The sequence below is a fragment of the Fukomys damarensis genome, unplaced genomic scaffold (genome assembly GCF_012274545.1).
Source record: "Fukomys damarensis isolate Sample0158 unplaced genomic scaffold, DMR_v1.0_HiC HiC_scaffold_118, whole genome shotgun sequence".
Lineage (NCBI taxonomy): Eukaryota > Metazoa > Chordata > Mammalia > Rodentia > Bathyergidae > Fukomys > Fukomys damarensis.
The window spans coordinates 211,401-231,297 of NW_022901030.1; the positions used below are offsets into that span (position 1 = coordinate 211,401).

Consider the following 19,897-nt stretch of genomic DNA (forward strand, 5'->3'; position numbering starts at 1 on the left):
TCTTTCTTGAAAAGTATTATGATTTTGACACAGTACTCATTCCTTAATATAGAAGAATTTTGGACCTAAAAGATTAGTCTTCTGTTCACTCAAAAAGAAATGCTAAAATGCCAGTGGGAGAACATACTTTAATCCTAAAATCTGCACTATATCACAATCTATGAAGGTTTTTATTGCATAGAGCAAATTGTATTTATACAAAATTGAAAAGAGGATGAAGTACAACTGTAAGTATAGAGCTGTGTAGTCTCCTCCTGGAGCATATGAGCAGTCATGAAGAGCTGATGAATTTTCAGGTGTGCATATGAGAAGTGGACTCTTAGGGTGAATACTGTGAGATTTTGTGATTAGGTAAATTTGTTATTTGATATTCATGCACCGCAAATTTCACATACTGTTATTTCTCATGTTTTCTAATGTGATATTTCAAGTATATACTAATTAAGCTATAAAAAACTGAAATTTAGGTCTGTACGTACACAATGATAAAATGAATAAAATCTGCCTATGAACCCAGATAAAAGAAAAGGAAAATGAGTTTTTGTGCAAATTAATAAGCTCAGTAAGAACCTTTTTTTTGAGGATGAATTACAACTTCAGATTAAAATTAGATTTCAGAATATGTTTACTAAGCAATCTGGCACTAAATCAAGTTTTCTCCCATTAGTTATGCTTGTTCATTTCTCTCTTTCTCTTCTTTCTTCTTTCTTTTTTTTTGAATTATTTGTTAAATTTGAAAACCCAAGAACTTACCTGAGATGAGCAATGCTTTGGTAACTGAACATCAAGCAAAGAGTGTTTTATTCTAACAGGATCCTTTTGGGACTGAACTGTCCTAAGCTACTTTTATTAGGTTTCCACATTGTGCAAACCTATAATTAATTGTGCCACTGAGTCTGTATTTTCCCCTGTGACTACAGGAACCACCGAAGCACAGGGGGAGCTTACCTCTTGGATATAGTTCCCAACTCATGTCTTCAGAGTGACGCTCTCAATTAATGTTATACCACACGATACTTACAATACATGCACATTTTCTATATAAAATGTCATCTGTCTCATGCTCGTCCACCTCGAGCAGAATGTAATTAAACAGCCTCCAAAGAATCTTTACCAATGCTTTCCCATCTTTATTTGTTGTACAAGTGTTCAGCATTGTTTTTCCAAATCACTAAACTATTGCTACCTTTTGATGATATTGGGATTCTCTTGTTCAAGGCCCCCATATTTAGTTTTGTCCAACCAGGAAAAGAAACTGACATATCTTTCATAACTAATTGCTCTCTCTGACGCTCAAACATTTGCTTCCTTCATAAGAAAGCAAAAGTAGGCACAGACTGGGGAATCTAGCTCAGTGGTTCAGCTATCTACCTTGCAAGCACAAGGACCTGAGGTTGATTCCCAGTACCAAAAAACAAAAAAACAAAAAAGAGAGAGAGAAGAGGTCTAAGTCAGGTGTGGTGGCCCATGCCTATAATCCCAGCACTTGGGGGGCTGAGGCAGAAGGATCACTTTGTGTTCGAGACCAGCCTGGGCTACATAGTGAGTTCCAGGGCAGGCTCAACTACGTAGTGAGACCCTGTCTCAAAAAAGCAAAAAAAACCAAAACAAACAAAAAAAAACAAATAAAAGCAGGCCCAGACAGAGAAACTGCTCATGAATGTCCAGCATAAGGGAAGAAAGAGAGTAGTTGGAAAGGTGGGTGTGACTTTAAGTCCAGGCAGCTGAACTTGGTCTGAAGTTGTTCTGACTTTCTGAGCTCAAATTGGTATCAATGACTTAAAAGTAACAGCGAGATTTCACATGCACCCAAGGTGCATGAGGACACGATATTTATGTACTTTGCTCACGTATGACAATTTTGTTGTACAGGAAGTAAGGAAACCCCACCTTCATTGCTACCTTTTTAGTTTCATGAGTATTTGGAGTTATGTTTCTCTTTATTTGGAGAGGAACTGAGCCAGGGTTGCAGACGGTAACACAAAGACCTCAGCCATGATGAAGACGAAGCATTCTGTACCTGAAAATGGGGAGGAAAAGCTGCATGGAAATTTCTGAGCACACCCATAGCACGAATATTATTTGTTCTCTGATAATAAATTGATAAGCATTTTGGGGACAGAGAGGAATAACTACAACCTACAAAGGCTAGGGTGCTAACATTCATAGCCGGGAAAGAGTCAGGAAGTGTCAGAGGTGAGTATGTCTTTACAGTAGAAAGTGCACGGCATATTTTAAGATACTCAAACAAACTGCCAAAACTAATAAACCAGTTGTTACTATATCTTTGGATTCTGTCTCAATTCCTGAGCTAAACTAAGCACTCAATCTATATTACCTGACTCTATAGTATGGGTAAAAATATTTGTTATAAGCTGAGTTCTAATCCAGAGAAATTACTATGTTGTCACTGCATCGATTACTAAACATTATGATCACAGAAGAATAATTAGCTGCGGATTATTTTATTTTAGAGAAATTCATGGTGTTCACTCTGAGTATTCCTTCAGTCATTGCTTTTAGAAAGTCAAAATATTTCCTGAAATTAAAGAATATTAAATTTCTCTCAAAAAACAGATTTTACCTTGACCTTGGAGGATGGACATGAAAATATGTAAAAGTAATAAGCAAGCAATTTATGCAGTTATGATACTGGTATTGCCCCAGGGACCACAAAAGAATTTCTACAAGTTTCTGGCTCAATCCCTCATTTTTGTAATAAGTTTTATGACATTCCCCATTCCAAGGGCTTTGTTTATCTTATTTGGTTACTAAGTCCTTCTATGACCCGGGCACAGAAAAAACTCTGGTTGACCAGGAGGCTGAGCACTCCTGCAAGGTCTTCCCTGACCTCATCACCATAGAGAACTCAGTAGGACCCAGGACTATTGTGAGACAGAGGTGATATTGGTTTGTTTTGTTTTGTTTTTTATCGATACTGGGGTTGAACTCAGGATTTTGCCCTTCTCAGACATGGAAGGGGCCACTGACTACATCCCCGCCTTAGAATTTCTAACAGTTAAGTGTGTTTTGAAATGAACAATTTATTTAGAAATACAAAGCAGTGCTATAGGTTAGCAACAATTTCGAAAGATTATACAATGAAAATTATTTCGTAGACTGTATTTATTGTAAAAAATTATCCACCTGATTATGAAGCCTAATAAATCTGACATCCTATAGGGGCACTGGCTGTCCGAGATCTAGGACAGCAAATGGCTTAGATCCAATATGGTTACAAAGGTGTCCAACAGCTGCTTGCGTGGATCTGTTTACAGCTCCTGTGGGCTGAGACTCAGCAGAATCCCCTGCCACAGTTCACACCCGAGACAGAATCCGGGCCAGTGTTGCATCTTGCAGGCAGCCAAGCGGGAGCGTCCTCTCCGGTCCAGGATGATGCCGGCTCCACCAGCTATGGGAATGCGCTGTACTCCCTGCAGTCATGGAAACCTTCCTTTAATGGGCGAATGCTTCCTAAGCGCCCCGCAGGGAGACTGATCAGACAACGGATTCCCTTCGGTCAGGACAGCACCCCAAGTTAGCCAGAGCAGCGAGCCGCGTGCTGGGCACCACCTCCCACCTTCTTCCTCTCCTCTCATGGACTGGGTCTGACTGGAGCCCGCGCTGGCCTCAGACTTAGGAGCCCCAGCCTCGGCAGCCAGGGGACCGCGAGGTGGTAGCTCTGCTCCACATTTGCATCTTCCCTTCTCCTTGCTGTTTTTTCTTCCCCAGGGCCAGCGCTTAGGACTTTTCCCTTCTCTTCCTAGGGCTCCTGGGAGCAGCTGGGGCCAGGCTGCATAATCTCCCCAGGGCGAGGCTTAAAGCGCGCCCCAGATCTGCAGCGCCCTTGGTCCGCAGTGCAAGGGGTTCAGAGGTGACAGGGAGGAGGCGGCGGGGCTGAGGCTGCGGACTGCAGATCCCAGCACCTGGGCAGGGCCTGACTCCCAGGGCATTCGCTTGTCTTGCTGCAATGTGGAACCAGTGGGCGCTGATAAATACAATATAAAAAGCAGTCTTCTTACTTCTATGAAGAAAACAAAACTAAATCTCATAACAAAGATGGTAGAGAACCGCAACAGTGAACATACTAAGTATGACGACCTTAGAAGATTGGCGAAAGCTTACTGAGAGTTCAATTCATAGAGATATACACGTAGACGTGCACAAAGACGAAGTGAAGAAAGAAGAAACGGACAGAACTTTCCTTTCAACGAACAAAAACACTAGTAGTATAAATAAAGCAATTCATCATGTCTTAAAATTCTTTACAAACAACAGAATAGATAATTTGGGAAATTATTTAAAATTCTCTCTACTCCTTATGTATCTGTTTTCTATTACGGTACATTATTAATATTTCATGTAAGAGCAGCCATGCTATGTTGGAGCTTATGTGTCTGACTTATTTCACTTTTTATGTTCTTTGTTTGCCTACAAATGCCTCCTTTTTATCTTTCTTCATGGCGGAGTACTAGTCCACAGCTTATACATACCACTTTTCTTTACCCATTCTTGTGCTGATGGCCCTGTAGGCTACTTTCAAGATCCTTACCCATTGTGTTGCTATAGATGTGGGTAAACAAGTCCTCCTGTAATGTGAGGGGAAGATATCTAGAAGGGGAATTATTTGGTCAAATGGAATTTCTCTTACTAGTTTTGCAAGAACCTCTACACTCATTTCCATAGTGCTTGTGCTAGTTTAAATCCCTTTAGACCGCAACCCTTCGTGATGTAATTATCATTCCCGAGGAGCCCTGTGACACTGCACTTGGCATCGCTTGGTAAATCTCTCATCACTCACACTCTCTGTGTTTGTATCTAGTGATAATTTTGCAGGTCTCATCTCTTTATTTTAAAGACTATTTAAAGTATGAATACCTTATAAGAGGGCTAAAATGAATTGCATTATTGAAATGTAAAAAATGAGAACATGCAAACAAGTAGTTTTACTTTCCAAGTTAAATGTTAAAGATTATCACTTTCACTCTATGGTTATACCAATTCATTGAAATATAAAGCTTTCCCAATATTTACCTATCCTAGGTATGAGTCTTTACCCAAAAATGACCCCATATGTTAGTAAGAAAAAGTACCTTAGCACTATCCCACTAACTATAAATGTTCAGGGGAAAAAATAACTGACATTTAACTACCAAACACTTTCTTGAATAAAGAAGATGAAAATTCAGCTATCTGAATTTTTTGATCCGCCATGTACCCGCAACACTGTGAAATTTATAAATTTTATGCATTAATAAACTTTACTTCATAAATTTCAGAAAATACCCAGGAACGTAAGCATTTCCTCCGTAGTGGCTGTCTTTATCATCACAGTGCTCACTAGCATGGCCTTCCTCAGCTACCTGATGCCAAATTCTTCATGCACATAAAGCACCGTGATAAAATTGTTGTGAAGAAAACATATGAATAAAATGTAATATCACGTGTTAGATTATAGAAAATGCAAATGGGTAAAGAAAAGAGAAAAACAACGAAGTTCAGAAGGAAGCTGAGATGGCCCTTGTCACCGGCCTTGCACACCTGTGACAGTCAGAGTTGGAGCCAGGGATTGGAATAACTGTCCCGGGAAACCCCACAGCAAAAGGGACAGGAAGGGGCTCACGGTTTGAGACCCTCGTATCTAAAGGTGGATATTCAGGATTCTACGGAGTTCTCTCACTTTCCTCAATCCTGCCAGTTTAACAATGAAATAATTTTATACACTTTAGCTAGAGTTACAAGAAATAATATTAGGTGAACTACTGCAATCAATCTATGAGAACTTCATGTCATCCTGGAAAGAATTTCCAAAACTTTCACATTTCCACTCCTGTATAGTTATAAACATGTCTGCTCATTTGGGTTGTGTTTAAGAGATTAGATAATTAAAAAGAGGTTAATCAGAGCCTTACTAGAATGCAGGAAAATATATGTAAAATGTAAAACCATGTTAATGAAGCAGGAGTGCTGCATTATATCATGTGTCTTCCCAGAAAATTATTAGGCAGAGGGATAAGTGATGTGAGCTGTTCTTCTGGTATCAATAGAAAAGAACCGCATAGTCCTGCATGGTTAGTTAAATAAATTCTAATGATGATTCAACAAAAGTTCTGGATTTATTTAGGGTTCATCTGGTTGTCTACTCATTATAAATATTAATTGTTTCATTACTTAATTGCTAGCTACTATTATATGCTGTGTAGATTAAAAGAAAATATCAGAAAATACAACTACTACATACATATTTAGGAAAATAACATCTGTTAAATTTAACCCACAAGACCTAGGGATTTAGCTCAGTGGTTCGGTACCCTGCCTTGCAAGTGCAAGGACCAGAATTTAATCCCCGGTACAAAAAAAAAAAATTTAACGCACAAGACAGAAGTTTGAATTTGTATAATTTCAAGGTAAAGTTGATGCATGTTAACATTTAATTTACTATGTTTATGCATGGCTTACTGAACACAGTTGAACCTGTCCACTGTACATCCAGGCAAGGTACATTGGAAGCCAACATAAAAATGTAATGAAAGCACATTAACTACTCAAATTGAGACTGCAGAGTGCTGAAATATTTCTCTGACAACTATATGACCAAAATATCAAGAAGAAACATGGCACTGCATTTGAAGAAATAATTTTTTCAGGGCAGCAATGACGTCCTTGTTCCTGAGGCTGTATATCAAGGGGTTGAACATGGGAATCAGGATAGTGTACAAGAGAGACAGCAGTGTGTCAGTTCCTGCAGAGTGGCTGGTCTTTGGCCTTAGGTAGTTGGTGCTAGCAGATACAAAAAACAGCACCACAACCAGCAGGTGGGAAGAGCATGTGGAGAAGGCCTTGGCCCGGCCTTGAGCTGTTGGTAACCTCAGAATGGTGGAAATGATTTTGCTGTAAGAGGTAAGGATCAGCGTGAAAGGGACAGCAGCAAACAACATCGTTATCACACAGGCAGACACCTCCTGAGCAGAAGTGTCCCCGCAGGCCAGCTTGAGAATGGGGGGTATGTCACAGAAGAAGTGGGCAATTTCGTTGGACTTACAGAAATGCAGAGAGAAGATCTGGCACGTTTGCCCTATCTGGACAGGAACTGGACCCAGCCAGGAGGCAGCTGCCAGCTGAGCACACTTTTTTGGGTTCATGAGCAGAGAATAGTGCAGAGGGTGACAGATGGCCACATAGCGGTCATAGGACATCATGGCCAGCAGGAAGCACTCAGTGGCAGCCAGTATAAGGAAGAAATACAGCTGTGTGGCACAGCCCAGAACGGAAATGTTCCTATTCTGTGTCCAAATGTTGAACAGAATCCTAGGAAGAGTGACTGAAACATAACAGATTTCCAGAGAAGAAAAATTTGCCAGGAAAAAATACATGGGTCTCTGTAGTGCAGGGTCCAGGATTGTTATGGTGATGATGAGGCTGTTTCCAATTACCACGACCAAGTAAATGATGGTGAACACCCCAGACAGAAAGCCCTGGAGCTCTGGAAGGTCCGAAAACCCCAGCAGGACAAAGTGCCTCACTGTGGAAACATTGCCTCCTGCACTTATCCCTTCAGGTGTCATCTATGGGAATAAACAGAAGTTCAAGAAATTTCATGAGCTTTACCTTTATTTAATCATTTTTAATACAAAGTGGTATACTAAGTTCTTTATCCCATTCCCTGTTGGAGCAAAAATTATAACTATAGGAGCTCAAAACTCGTAGCTCTTTATTTTCATAATTAATAAATACACAAGAATGATCTTTTATTCTCCCTTTGAAGTGACATTATATTTGATGAAGAGTTGCATTATTTTAAATACTATTTGGATTTAAATTCACTAAAGCTCAAGCTCTAAGTTGTAGCAAACTCTAAAATGTAGCAGTGGTTAATTTCATTACTTTACCATGATGTCCTCACTTGTCAAAGTCCCTTCCTACCATTTTCAGTTCTAAATGAATTGTGTTGTTTAACTGAACACTTTTATAGTTCTTAGCGCTTAGTAGTTAATTTTTATTTTATTTCTTCCTGTATTATTTTCATAGTTTAACTCATCTTTTATTTTCTCTATGAGATGCTTATTATTAAGAAATCATAATATACTAACAGTAAAACATGTACTATTACTGAGTTTTACAGTTTTATTGCATTTTAATGTAAGATCTATGAATTGAGCTTTTGTAGCTTTATCAGAAGTTTTCATGGAGTGGAGTGAACTTCCTTCCTTCTTGTTAAAGTTTATAATTTAAAAGGTAAAGCTAATATTCATGACGTGCAGGAAGTAACGAATTAGATTGTACAGATTCGAATTGTGCAGTCCTGATAGACGGAGCATGGACCAAAACTCATCTCTGTGACTTCCCTGCATCTCTCAGGTCTTCACTAACTGTTGTTTAATCTTCACATTATTTATCCCATTGCATCTTCTCCTTACTGGGTGTATGTGCCTGTTTTTACATATCTAGGTGTATTAAAATGTGATTTTTTTATCTCATTATATTCTTTCCTTGTTGCAAGACTTATGCTGTATATTTCCATTGGTATTTTGCAGATTTTCTTTGCAATTCAGTATTTCACAAAATTGGATTCCCGAACTTGACTTCAAAATTACCAATGAGTAGAATTGTTTGCATGACTAGACTTGTCCCCAGGGTGCACACCAGGTCCTCCCCAGTCTGCAGGTCTCTCGCCCAGACACAGATTGAGTAGAACTTCCTGTGTGACTCTGTGTGCTCAGAATGTGAGGTTAGAGTCGGGCAATTACCAACTACTGAGATTTCATCACACCTGCTGAAGTAGCCGTTCATCTCATTGTTTCTGTGATGCACTGGATCACATCCATGTTATGTGTTGTTTGAAAAGCAGTGGAGACTAAATCACCGTGCAGAAGAGACACAGGAGAACCCTAAGCTGAGACTCGTGGTGAGTCAGCACCGTGATCACAATGGGGGTTAACAAATACACAGACCTAGGTCCTGGGACCATCAGGCACATCTGTGAGCCCAACTCTCTGGGAGGTTGAGGAGGAAGGTCTCCGCGAAAACCCAGCCACACTGGGAGAGCCTATCTGAAAAGTATATACAGGGCTGCACAAAACTCTGTATTCAGTCTCCTCTATTATAAAACTATCACACACGCATGCACGCACACAAACACACTCACACTCAAGGGGAGAAATAACAGTCCGTGCAGCACGGGGCACCCTGAAGACTTTCTGAAAGTGAAAGGAGAGACACACATGATTTCCTTTGTCACCTAAAAATTCCAGACAAAACACTAAGGTACATCTGAAAGAGTGCTTTAAAGATTTCAATAAATTTTCACAATTATACACTTCCCTTGATGAAATGTGATGCTTCAGACTCCACAAGTACCAGGACTGGATATCAGCTGAGAGAGAACAGGGGAGGCTGTGAGGGTGAGGCATGGATGGGAAGCTCTCCTTAGAGTAAGAGCCGGGCCCTGCCCATACTGGAGTTGAAAATAGAGAACGTGCTGCTCTAAGGGTATTTTTAAAAATTAAAGTAAAGGATATATTTTGAGCATTTTCATCATAAAGATAAACAAACATTTGAAGAAGCAAATTCACTCTGAATTGAGAATTATACAATGTGTGCAAAGAGCACATGGCAGAAGATAAGCACAGAAACATATATACTAATATATAAGTATTTATCAGCCAAAAGAAAAAGATAAAAATAAAGGCACATCCTGCCAAAAATGTTCTGTAACTGGGTTTCCATGATGGTCAGAAATTAGTATATAATGAAGACATCACTGAGATACAACTTCAAGTTAAGACGAATCTATGCTCTGGGTCACTATCCGACCCCTCCACACCACAGTCGTATTTACTCAGCTCCTGTTCACTCGGACTGGACACTCATGCGAGAACAGCAAGCAAAGCACCCAAGGCAGCCCATGACTCAGAAGCCGGTTCAATGATGTCCTCTCAGTGTCCTGTTCTTTACTTACTGGAGGTCTTGCCGTTCAGAGAGAGCGTTCGGGACTCACTGCAGACACCGTGCTTCAGTGCGAACTTACACACAGTTGTCATTTAGTGAACAGCCAGAATCACAGTGCTGCTAGTGAAAATATAGTAGGATTTAATACATGATCTTATTATACAGAAAATGCTTTTCATTTTGGTCCTATGTGAACTTGTCATAAGTAAGGCAAGAAAAGCACAGGGTCTCTTGATCAGTGCTTTGAAACTTAATATAACAAAATTATTTTTGTGGAATTAGGATTTAATTTCCAGTGCTAAAGCTACAGGAACTCATAGAATTAAATTTGTATCAGATGGAAGGAGCTCATGCTTAGCTGTTTTGATCAAAGTTAAACATAATATTTACCTTTATTCGCTGCAGAAGAGATGAGAGAGGAAGAGGATTTATTTTAAGGCTTTATAATTTATTTGAAACAGAGGTTAACAGTCAGCTAAAATATGTTCTGTCACCAGAGCTAATAATACTCTTTAAGTGTTACATATTTTTACCCTGGAGACAAACTCCTTTCTCAAGTGAACTTCTAATTGAGCTAAGCCATTCTGCCTGCCACCCAAGGAATTTGGAGGACACCAAAGCCCTCTGTGGCCTTGCTGCTCCCATAAGTTAGCAAACACACACCCTTTGAAGTAACTGTTACAAACTATGAGCTGTGGTCGGGACAGGACAGTATAATTACCACACCAAGTGAGATGGTCTTTAAAAGATTCACGCACACCATGTGTGAGACTAGAACGTTACTTTTTCTACCATCTTGCATTGAAATGTAAGCATTCTCGGGCTGGCCAGATGGTTCTATTATCTTTACTAAAAGTCTTCCTATCAGTCTGGCCTCATCATACCTTCCCCTGAAAATGGGATGGGAGATGGGGTAATGAAATAGGACCTCACACCTACTTCTTCAGGAGTAAAAACTGGCAAGGAATGCAGGATTTCTAGACACAACTCATGTAAAATATCATTAAAAGAATCCACCAAGCTGAAAGACAGGCTATAAAATGTAATTTCCAGCTGAGTTTCCCTGTGAGTAGTTATGAGACTCTATTCCTATCATTAACAGCCCTTGACAATCAAAATATAAAATTTCATGTAGTGAACTGACCTGCACACAGTTGGAGAGGGCAGAAAGGAGAGAAGGGGGAAAGAAAGAAGAGAGGATCACCATGCAAGACTTGTGTGCACCACACCCCATGATGAGTATGTTTCTGATACATCACAAACGCACATGAATAAAAGTTTATTTAAAAAGTGGGTCTTGGTCCCCATCAGCAGCTCCTGTTCACTGGAGAAGTCTCTTCATGGGAACAGAGGTGAGGGGGTGTGGCAGACAAGCCTGAATGCTCAGCTTTCTGCCACTGTGTCTGAGGAAATTGATATAGTTTAGAAAAAATATGGGATACTCTGTGTGTCTAACTTTGTTGTCAAAACATAATGGAGATCTCATCGGGGAGACCAATGATACTGCTAGAATAAAAACTCCCAGAAGAGATATTTATGACTCTGGGAAAAATGCCTTAGCCTCCTGAATGGCATAAGAATGAGAAGTTTAACAGAACAGAAGGAGATGCAAGAAGAGCTTCCCTCAACCCAAAGTTAAATCTGAGTTGGCGATTCTGATCCCACTTCAGGATAGTAAGGGAGGTGTCAGGAGGATTTTAATAGGTTCAGAAAATGGACAGAAACCAATGAACGAAGTGTGAAAACTTTACTATCTTGGTGCTTAAGATTAAGTAAGTACTGTTGAAAAATAAAGATCCTGGAGACACAGGAAAACCTGAAGAAGAAAGCTGTAAACACCACAGATGTCCTAGGCTCTCCAGAAGGCTGTGATGTCCCAGGCCATGCCCTCTCTGCAGGGTTCCACAAGAGGCCACTCAATCCCGTGTTTCAACTGAGGAGAACCAACAGTCTAGCTCCCTTAGCAGTGAGGGTACCCTGCAAGTTGCACAGAAAAATGGCTAAGAAGGCCAAAGTCCTCTTTGTCTTCTGTGGTTCGAGGTCATCCACTAACGCGAAGCCTCATCAACTCTCAGAGCCAGGTCATTGAAGACACAACCCCTTGAATAAGAACTGTGGCAGTTGTGACACTTGCTGTGTGGCCAGTTTCCTTACAGGAAGAATGAGTCAAGTTGCAGGGTGAATTCTTTATAAAAGAAGCTATCAGGTGGTCCCTGGCAGTGGGAATCAGGAGCTCCTTCCAGAGATAATGTGTGAGCTGGAAGTCCCTCACTCTTGACAGCAATACTCCAGGGGTGCAGTCCAGGAAGTACACATGCAACTCAGGAGTTTCCTTTCCTGCCATCCGGCTGATGCCATCCCTCAGAGAGAGCTAAGGACAACAGGTTGATTATAATGTGGCTTAGTGTAATCCTTTTTGATGGAATTTTGGGAAATCTTTGAATCTCCTGAACCGCACTTGAATTTTTATGTCTTTCTCCAAATGTGGCAGCTTTTTGGCTGTTGTTTCCTCTCCTCCTCCTCCTCCTCCTCCTCCCTCTCCTTCTTCTTCCTCTTCCTTTTCCTCCTCTTCTCCCTCCTCCTCCCTCTCTCTCTCCTCTCCTCTTCTCTCTTCCTTTCTCCTCTCTCTTTCTTTCTCTCTCTCTCTCTCTCTCTCTCTCTCTCTCTCTCTCTCTCTTTCCCTGGCATTTTGGACAGGGTCTCACTCTGCAATCCAGACTGGCCTGGAACTCACAGTGACCCCCCATCTCACCTTCCCAAGTGCTGGGATCACAGACACACACCAGCCTGCTCAGCTTGACTGTTATTTTTTTTTTAAATAAGCCTCCTGGCCATCATTGTTTTTTGCTTATATTTCTTTAATTCCTGTGATGTAAACTTTTGTTTCTTCTTATCACATAAACCCTGTGAGTTTGTCTCACTCCTGTTCATTATTTTTCTTTCTTCAACTGAGATTCTATATTTTCAAGTAACCTGTCCCAGAATTCATAGACTCTTCATATCCTTTATTAATTCTGGTGTTACTGTTTTCTCTATAACCTTTTTTATTTTATTCTTTCCATTTTTTATTCCAACATTTTGGTTGGTTCTTCTCTCTGATTTCTTTCTGTTAAAATTCTTCATTTTTTGATTCCAGTGAATCATCTCTTTGTTTTCCTCTAATGAGATTCCCTGAGTTTCCTTAGATAAATTATGCTGAATTTTTAGATGGGGAGAATATAGATTTTTTTTCTTTAAAGACAGTTATTAGGAATTTGTTTTTTTATTGGAGATCTATTTCTTTGCTTTTCCCCCTTCATTTTCAATTCATGTTTCTTACGTATTTATGTTGACATCTACACATTGGAGGGAATGGTTCTTCCTAACTTCCCAGTCTGGCTTCAGTGGGGAAAGACTTTTCACTGTGGACCATCGTGAGCACTGAGTCAGGGAGATGGGTTGGTTCCTACTGGATGGGGTCAGTGGCATCGACTGTGCTGTTCTCTCAGGTGCAGTCAGGGTGGAGAGCACGGCAGGGCCATCACGGTGAATAATGTGTGAGTGACCAGGACAGCTCTGAGGGTCACAAAGTGTTCAGGGGCCAAGTTCCCTGTAGGTCTCACACTGTGCCCGAACTGGTGAGTAAAATGGATAATGAAACACCAATATACTATTATTTGGGATAAAAAGATGGCAAATGTTTACATTTTTAAAATTATACAGTAAAACACACATTAGCATCAATCCCCTCAAAATACCGGAAATACTTCCCCTCCTCTAGAGGACATTTATCCCACTTTAATTTTTTTAATTTATACATTTACCACTTTTTGATCACATCTCATAATGTCTCTCTTCCAAGGGAAAGTCCAATTCACTTAATGCCTCCAAAAACTGTTCTGATTACCAAGATGAATGTCTCCATTGAATAATGGATAAGAACTAAAAGCACAGAATGTTTCCTTGGAGCTCAAGATGAAATGCACTTGAGATGCTATTAAAGAAGGCACTAAACAGATTATGCTAACTAAACCTATGACTGCAAAGTATTTACAATTTTGTATTAAATTCAGTAATTTCACTAACATTGCACATAATATTCAAAATGGATGAAACCATAGATTTAATATTTAACGCTATGGTGTGGTTTGTTATCTCCAAATATAAGACTAGATCAAATTGAGCTTCAAAATGGAGAAGTGGAAATATCACACATTTCCAAATAGATCTGATTTAATTTATACTTTTATTAGTACATGTTTGCAGTCCATAAGATTATATTCCTTGTGGGGAGTTGGGTCATGTGCATAACATATGTTAATTCCTTTTTCCTCCCATCACAATCTTTATGCAAATGACAAATGAGGTCATTCACATTTGAGCAGGTCCAAAAATGGATGTCATTGGTTATTAGATTCCAATTATGCTTAACATAGTAAATGGAAGTGAGATGTTAGTCTTTCTGTCCTTTTCTATGGTAGCTGAACCATATTAGATCATATTTTTTCACCCAACTTATTTCATTGTAAGGGCTTAAGTCTCCCAGAGCACCAAATTTTACTGCATTATTTGAACATGATTGATTAAACTGCTATGCTTTCTCCTGGGAACACTGTAGCAACCCTGGTAAAAGCTGAACTCCTGCTTCTTTACCTCTTGTCAAGACATTGATTAACGCAAGGATTTCCCAAAACGTACTCAACAGTATGCTTCATGGCTGTTTCAAGTTCTTGGGAAAGCAGAAGCAATAAGCTTGGAATACACCATTCTTCATTCTTCCCGTGTCTGTGTCATTGTCCGTCCTGTCCCTTCCACTTCTGAAACGGTCTGTTTCACGTCCCAGTTAGAAATACGGTGATCGTACATGCTGCTGTTTCATTCAACACTTCTCCAGTCTTCTCCCTCAATCCCACGCCAAACAGGCTTTTCAGTCAATTTACAGATGGATAATCCACTTAGCATGCTCTTTTGGTTGAAGTATTTCATAGTGAATATATGTGTCTACACTCCCGAGTGGCCAGTACACAGACTGGCATGAATACATTTGCGTTATTAACTCTATTAAGATTGTTAAGATGGTGGGTGTTCAACAAAGAGTGAAAATAAACAACAGTTCAGATATTTATCTATTAATGTGGGTCATGTATATGATAATTATTCTTTCTGCAAAAAAACCCAGTTTAGACAATACTTTAAAAATCAGGATATAGGGCTGATGATTTAGCTCAGTGGTTCTGCCGCCTGCCTCGCAAGCACAAGAACCCGAGTTCGATCCATGGTACAAAAAAATAAATAAATAAAATAAAAAGGATATATTTATTTTTGGAAAAACTTGCACATTATTATTTAGAGTAGTAAGAGTGGATTTGTATGCATTCCAAAATATTCTCCATACTTACTGTTACAGTGCTCTACCCTTTCCCAAGGCTGATTTACAATCCTAGCCAACAATTTTTGAGGTGCTTTCACTAGTACCAAGACCTAAGTACTATATTCTCGTTCTTCTGCACATAAAGATATCTCTACTCTCCCTTCCATGAAAGGCTCTGTAAATTCCATTTGAGTCTGCTTTCTCTGAACAAGAGTGAGGCACATTACATTTCAAAGAATAAAATATGAACATGTTATGATGTTTTACAGCCCGAGTTTTGTCTTCAGTTTCATCATGACACAGATGTTTTTGGTGACAACAGTAAATAATTAAAGTTCAACCTGTGCTAAATAAGTTCATGTATTCACAAGGGAAAATATAGAACCTTAGATATAATTACTGACATCGTTGCAAAACACCAAAGCCTGAGGGAAACAGCTTTAGAGAGCTTCAGTCCCAAATACACCTGATATAATAATGTGCTCTGTACTTGGTTTTCTAATACCAAAAAACCCTGCTCATTTCAGGTAAGTTCTTGAATTATCAAAATAAATGAAAGGTTAAACTTATCATATGGAAAAAGATTTATAAATGAATAATTTTATGCCAATTAAGTTAAATTTTGAAATCCTATGATCTAAAACAACAATTTATGCTCAGAATTGGAAAACGCCAGCTGAAATTATATTCCACCAAGCAGTGTTTTAATTATTGTATTTCAATCTATGCTCATACATGTGTTTACTCATCATTCTGTAAGTACACTCATTCCTTTGATGTTATTTTTTCTTTGTGTTAACTAATTTAAAGAACTGAAATGATAGTTGCACATAACAATATGTAAAACTTAACTCCATATGGAGCACATACTATAATTTTCTAGGCAAAAAATAACAAATAAATATATAAAAAAGGCACCAATAAAAAGCAACCAATCATTTCCTGTATTCTAATTCTCACATCAGTAGAGATTCATATGAACAAATGCAGGAAATCATACACATATACCGAAGAGAGTGAGGACTAAACACCACAAAACTGTCTATCGTCCCTCATAGCTTTTTCACTTTTTCAAATAAAAGTCCATTTAAAGTCAGGTATGATGTAAATTCATATCTATAGTATTATGCTTAAATTTCTTCTTAAGCATTTCTCTTTTAATTGTCAGGATCATGCTGCAGACTGCCCCTGGGAATAGGACCTTGGGGCAAAATGATAATATGAATCTCAGGCAAAAAGTCAATAATATGCACAATTTGTCTCGTGTCTTATCAAAGTCAAAGAATATACTGATTAGAAACTGTAGAATATAATTCGTTTTGTATTATTCTATGACATAGTTGTCCCAGAACTACTACAATGTTTTGTGAGTCAATTGCGATCTTTGAGAAACATAGTAATTGGCATTATTTTGTGTCAATGTTAGTGTTTCCAAAAATACTAACTGCTTAGTCCTGCATCTTGCTGCTTAGTAATCCTGAGAATTATGTTTCTTCCTCATGAATTTGAAAATGCATTGAGACTTTGGCCCATTAAAACTAGACTTCCTGAAGGTACAGAGGCATTAAAGAACATGTGTAAAGTGATATCCCTTATGAATGGAGTCTAGATTCCAACTGAAAGTTTTTTGATTGATGTCTAAGGATTTTAAAGTATTGCCAATAAATGGAATGCTTTTGAAAAAATGACGCATGACTGGATAATTTTCTGTAGTTAAGAAACAAAATTAAAGGTGAAGAAAGTGATCTACCCTGGAGATGATTTAGGGATGTGCAGAAAAATTAAACGTGTGTCTATCTTAACAATTTTTTCTAGGTTTCAAGAGTATAAAAAAGGGAATGGACAGAGGAAACTGCTCCTCCTTGAGAGAATTTATTTTCCTGGGAATCACTAATAACGCTGATATGAAAGTGACCCTTTTCACCGTGTTTCTACTTGTTTACCTCATTAATTTCCTGGGGAACACTGGGATGATCATATTAATTAGAATGGATTCCAGCCTTCACACACCCATGTACTTTTTCCTCAGCAACCTCTCTTTCTCTGATCTCTGCTGCTCCACTGCAGTTGGCCCCAAGATGCTGGTGGACCTGCTCGCCAACAACAAATCCATTTCCTTTGTTGGCTGTGCTCTGCAGTTCTTCACCTTAATCATGTTTGTGGACTCGGAGTGCATGCTGCTGGCGGTGATGGCCTTTGACCGGTACAAGGCCATCAGCAGCCCCCTGCTGTACACGGCCCACATGTCCACCAAGGTGTGTTCACGGTTCCAGTCTTGGATTTACCTGGTGGCACTGGCAGATGCTTTGATAAACACAGTACTCGCCTTCCGCCTGTGTTTCTGTGGGTCTAATGAGATGAATCATTTCTTCTGTGATGCCCCTGCTCTCCTTTTGCTGTCTTGCTCAGAGACACAGGTCAATGAATGGGTGATATTTATCATTTTTGGGTTCATTGAACTGAGCACCATCTCAGGAGTCCTCATCTCCTATTGCTACATCATCTTATCCGTCTTAAAGATCCGCTCTGCCGAGGGGAGGTTCAAAGCTTTCTCCACCTGCACCTCCCACCTCACTGCAGTCGCCATTTTCCAGGGAACCATGCTCTTCATGTACTTCCGGCCCAGTTCTTCCTATTCCTTGGATCAGGACAAAATGACCTCACTGTTTTACACCCTGGTGAGTCCCATGCTGAACCCGCTGATTTACAGCCTGCGGAACAAGGACGTGAAGGAGGCTGTGCAAAAGCTCAGAAGTAAAAGGTGGTTTTGAGCAATTTTCTTATATGTGCTTACTTGTATATTCACAGCTATTATCCTTTATGTCACTCTACCTTATTTGTCTTGAATAAAGGTGTGCTACTTGCTAGGCAGAGAAATTTTGCTAACATTTTTAAGTGTGCCAAAAGTTTACTTCTTTCTTCCATTCATTTTATTTATAGTTATTTATAGTTATTTATAGTTAAATTATTTACATGTTTTTTATATATTTCCGTGGTTTTTAACCTTGCCAAATCTACTAGTTTATTCACATGTGAATCTTATGTTTCAGTAGAACACAAAAATTAATGGAGAATTAATTCATATTACCCCAAAAGTCTCATAAATATATCATTGATTATTTGCAGAGTAAAATTTGCAAATCTTATAAGCAGAACAAAGGCTTAGCTTCATGAAGGTATAAAAAATATGCTTGTTTTAGAGACCAGAGGAATCTAGACAGAGCTTTTTTTCCTCCATAAAGAATGGAAACCTTTATTTTTAAAATTTTTTTCAATCATTAATTTTATTGGTACATTTTAGGTATACAATACACTGATATTCATTATTGAGAATTCTCACCATTACATAATCTCTTGGTTCTTATTTTTCCCAGTCCCCTGCCCCTTCAACCACACCACCCACCCCTCCCTATTCACCAATACCTTGTTTCCATTTTTTCTTTTTCTCATATTTATTCCTTTCCATTTTTTCCATTTCTCTACCCCTCTCACTTCCCGTTCCCCCTTTGGATCTTTTCTTCCTACTTCACATCGTCTGTTTTGCACTTTGATCCTCATTTCCACTTTAAACTTACAATGACAGCATCAAGCTGCATGTGAAAATCTTACTGCTGTGGTTTTACTGCCATGTGATTCGATGATGACGTCACCAAATACTTTATCACCTGTGAGTAAACATAATTATTTTGAAATAAGGAAATGGTTAAATTAGCATTTCCCCATACTTTGTCAGGGTCCACAAATGAGTCCAGTGTCCAAATTGAAGCGGCGCATAGAGAAGTGAAACCTCAGTGTAGCTGTGCCTTTTGAGAACGTTGAGAGCTCCTGTCACCTGCAAAGCTGCAGCTTCGCAAACGGCCTCTCCCTGTGGCCCAGGGCCTGCTGCCCAAATCACAGCCCTTACTGACTCTTGTCTGGTGACAAGCCGTTATTACTGAAGTATCCACACCACTAGTCATTTCTAAAATTTTATTTCTTAATTATTATTAGCTTTTCACAATTAGGAACAAAGTCATATAAGGCCCCAAAGGTTCCCTCCTTTCCAGACAGCCTTCCTACTTCCATCACTGCATAGTGGCAAGTACATAACTCAGTAATGATAGCCACAAACAATAGATCCACTCACTTGAGCGTTTCAAAGGGACGAGTAGCAGTCATCGTCTAAACTAACAAAATTACTACTGAGCTCTGTGATGCAAAGTATGGCTTCCTTTAAACATAAAACTTCCTTTAAAAATGAACAGTAGATTTCATCCCCAGGAAAAAAAACAAAGAGAAAAATGTCTGGAAATTATAGCAGTCCAAGCAGTACTCCTGTGACCATTTATAAACCTGCAGCAACATGGTAGAACTAAGCATAAATACATAAGCAAAAATGGAGGCAGACCTCACAGAAAGATGCACTGTGAACTCGGGACCCTTGCGGTGTCTGCAGATGGCAGACACAGAGGAGGAGGCTGGGCGCTATCTTGATCCACCACAGGTTGGGCACCGTGTTCCCCCCCAGAAAGGTGCCTCTGCACAGAGCACTGGCATCTCTGCCCTCTGAGAGCCGAACAGAGAGCCTCGCTGTGGACCCCAGCAGCAGGAGTCACCTCT

The 19,897-nt window shown here is 39.4% G+C and overlaps 2 protein-coding genes across 2 annotated transcripts; one reads left to right on the forward strand and one right to left on the reverse strand.

Moving 5' to 3' along the window:
- Positions 1–6,602: 6,602 nt before the first annotated feature.
- Positions 6,603–14,642, reverse strand: LOC104864855 (olfactory receptor 10AG1). The gene is made up of 2 exons (XM_019208069.2): positions 14,626–14,642; positions 6,603–7,545 (listed from the first exon to the last, which is right to left on the reverse strand). The coding sequence occupies exons 1-2, from the start codon at positions 14,640–14,642 to the stop codon at positions 6,603–6,605; spliced, it is 960 nt and encodes a 319-aa protein (XP_019063614.2).
- A 2,488-nt stretch (positions 14,643–17,130) lies between these two features.
- Positions 17,131–18,069, forward strand: LOC104864794 (olfactory receptor 5W2). Its single transcript, XM_010628008.2, has one exon. The coding sequence runs from the start codon at positions 17,137–17,139 to the stop codon at positions 18,067–18,069; it is 933 nt and encodes a 310-aa protein (XP_010626310.1). The 5' UTR covers positions 17,131–17,136.
- The last annotated feature ends 1,828 nt before the right edge of the window (positions 18,070–19,897 follow it).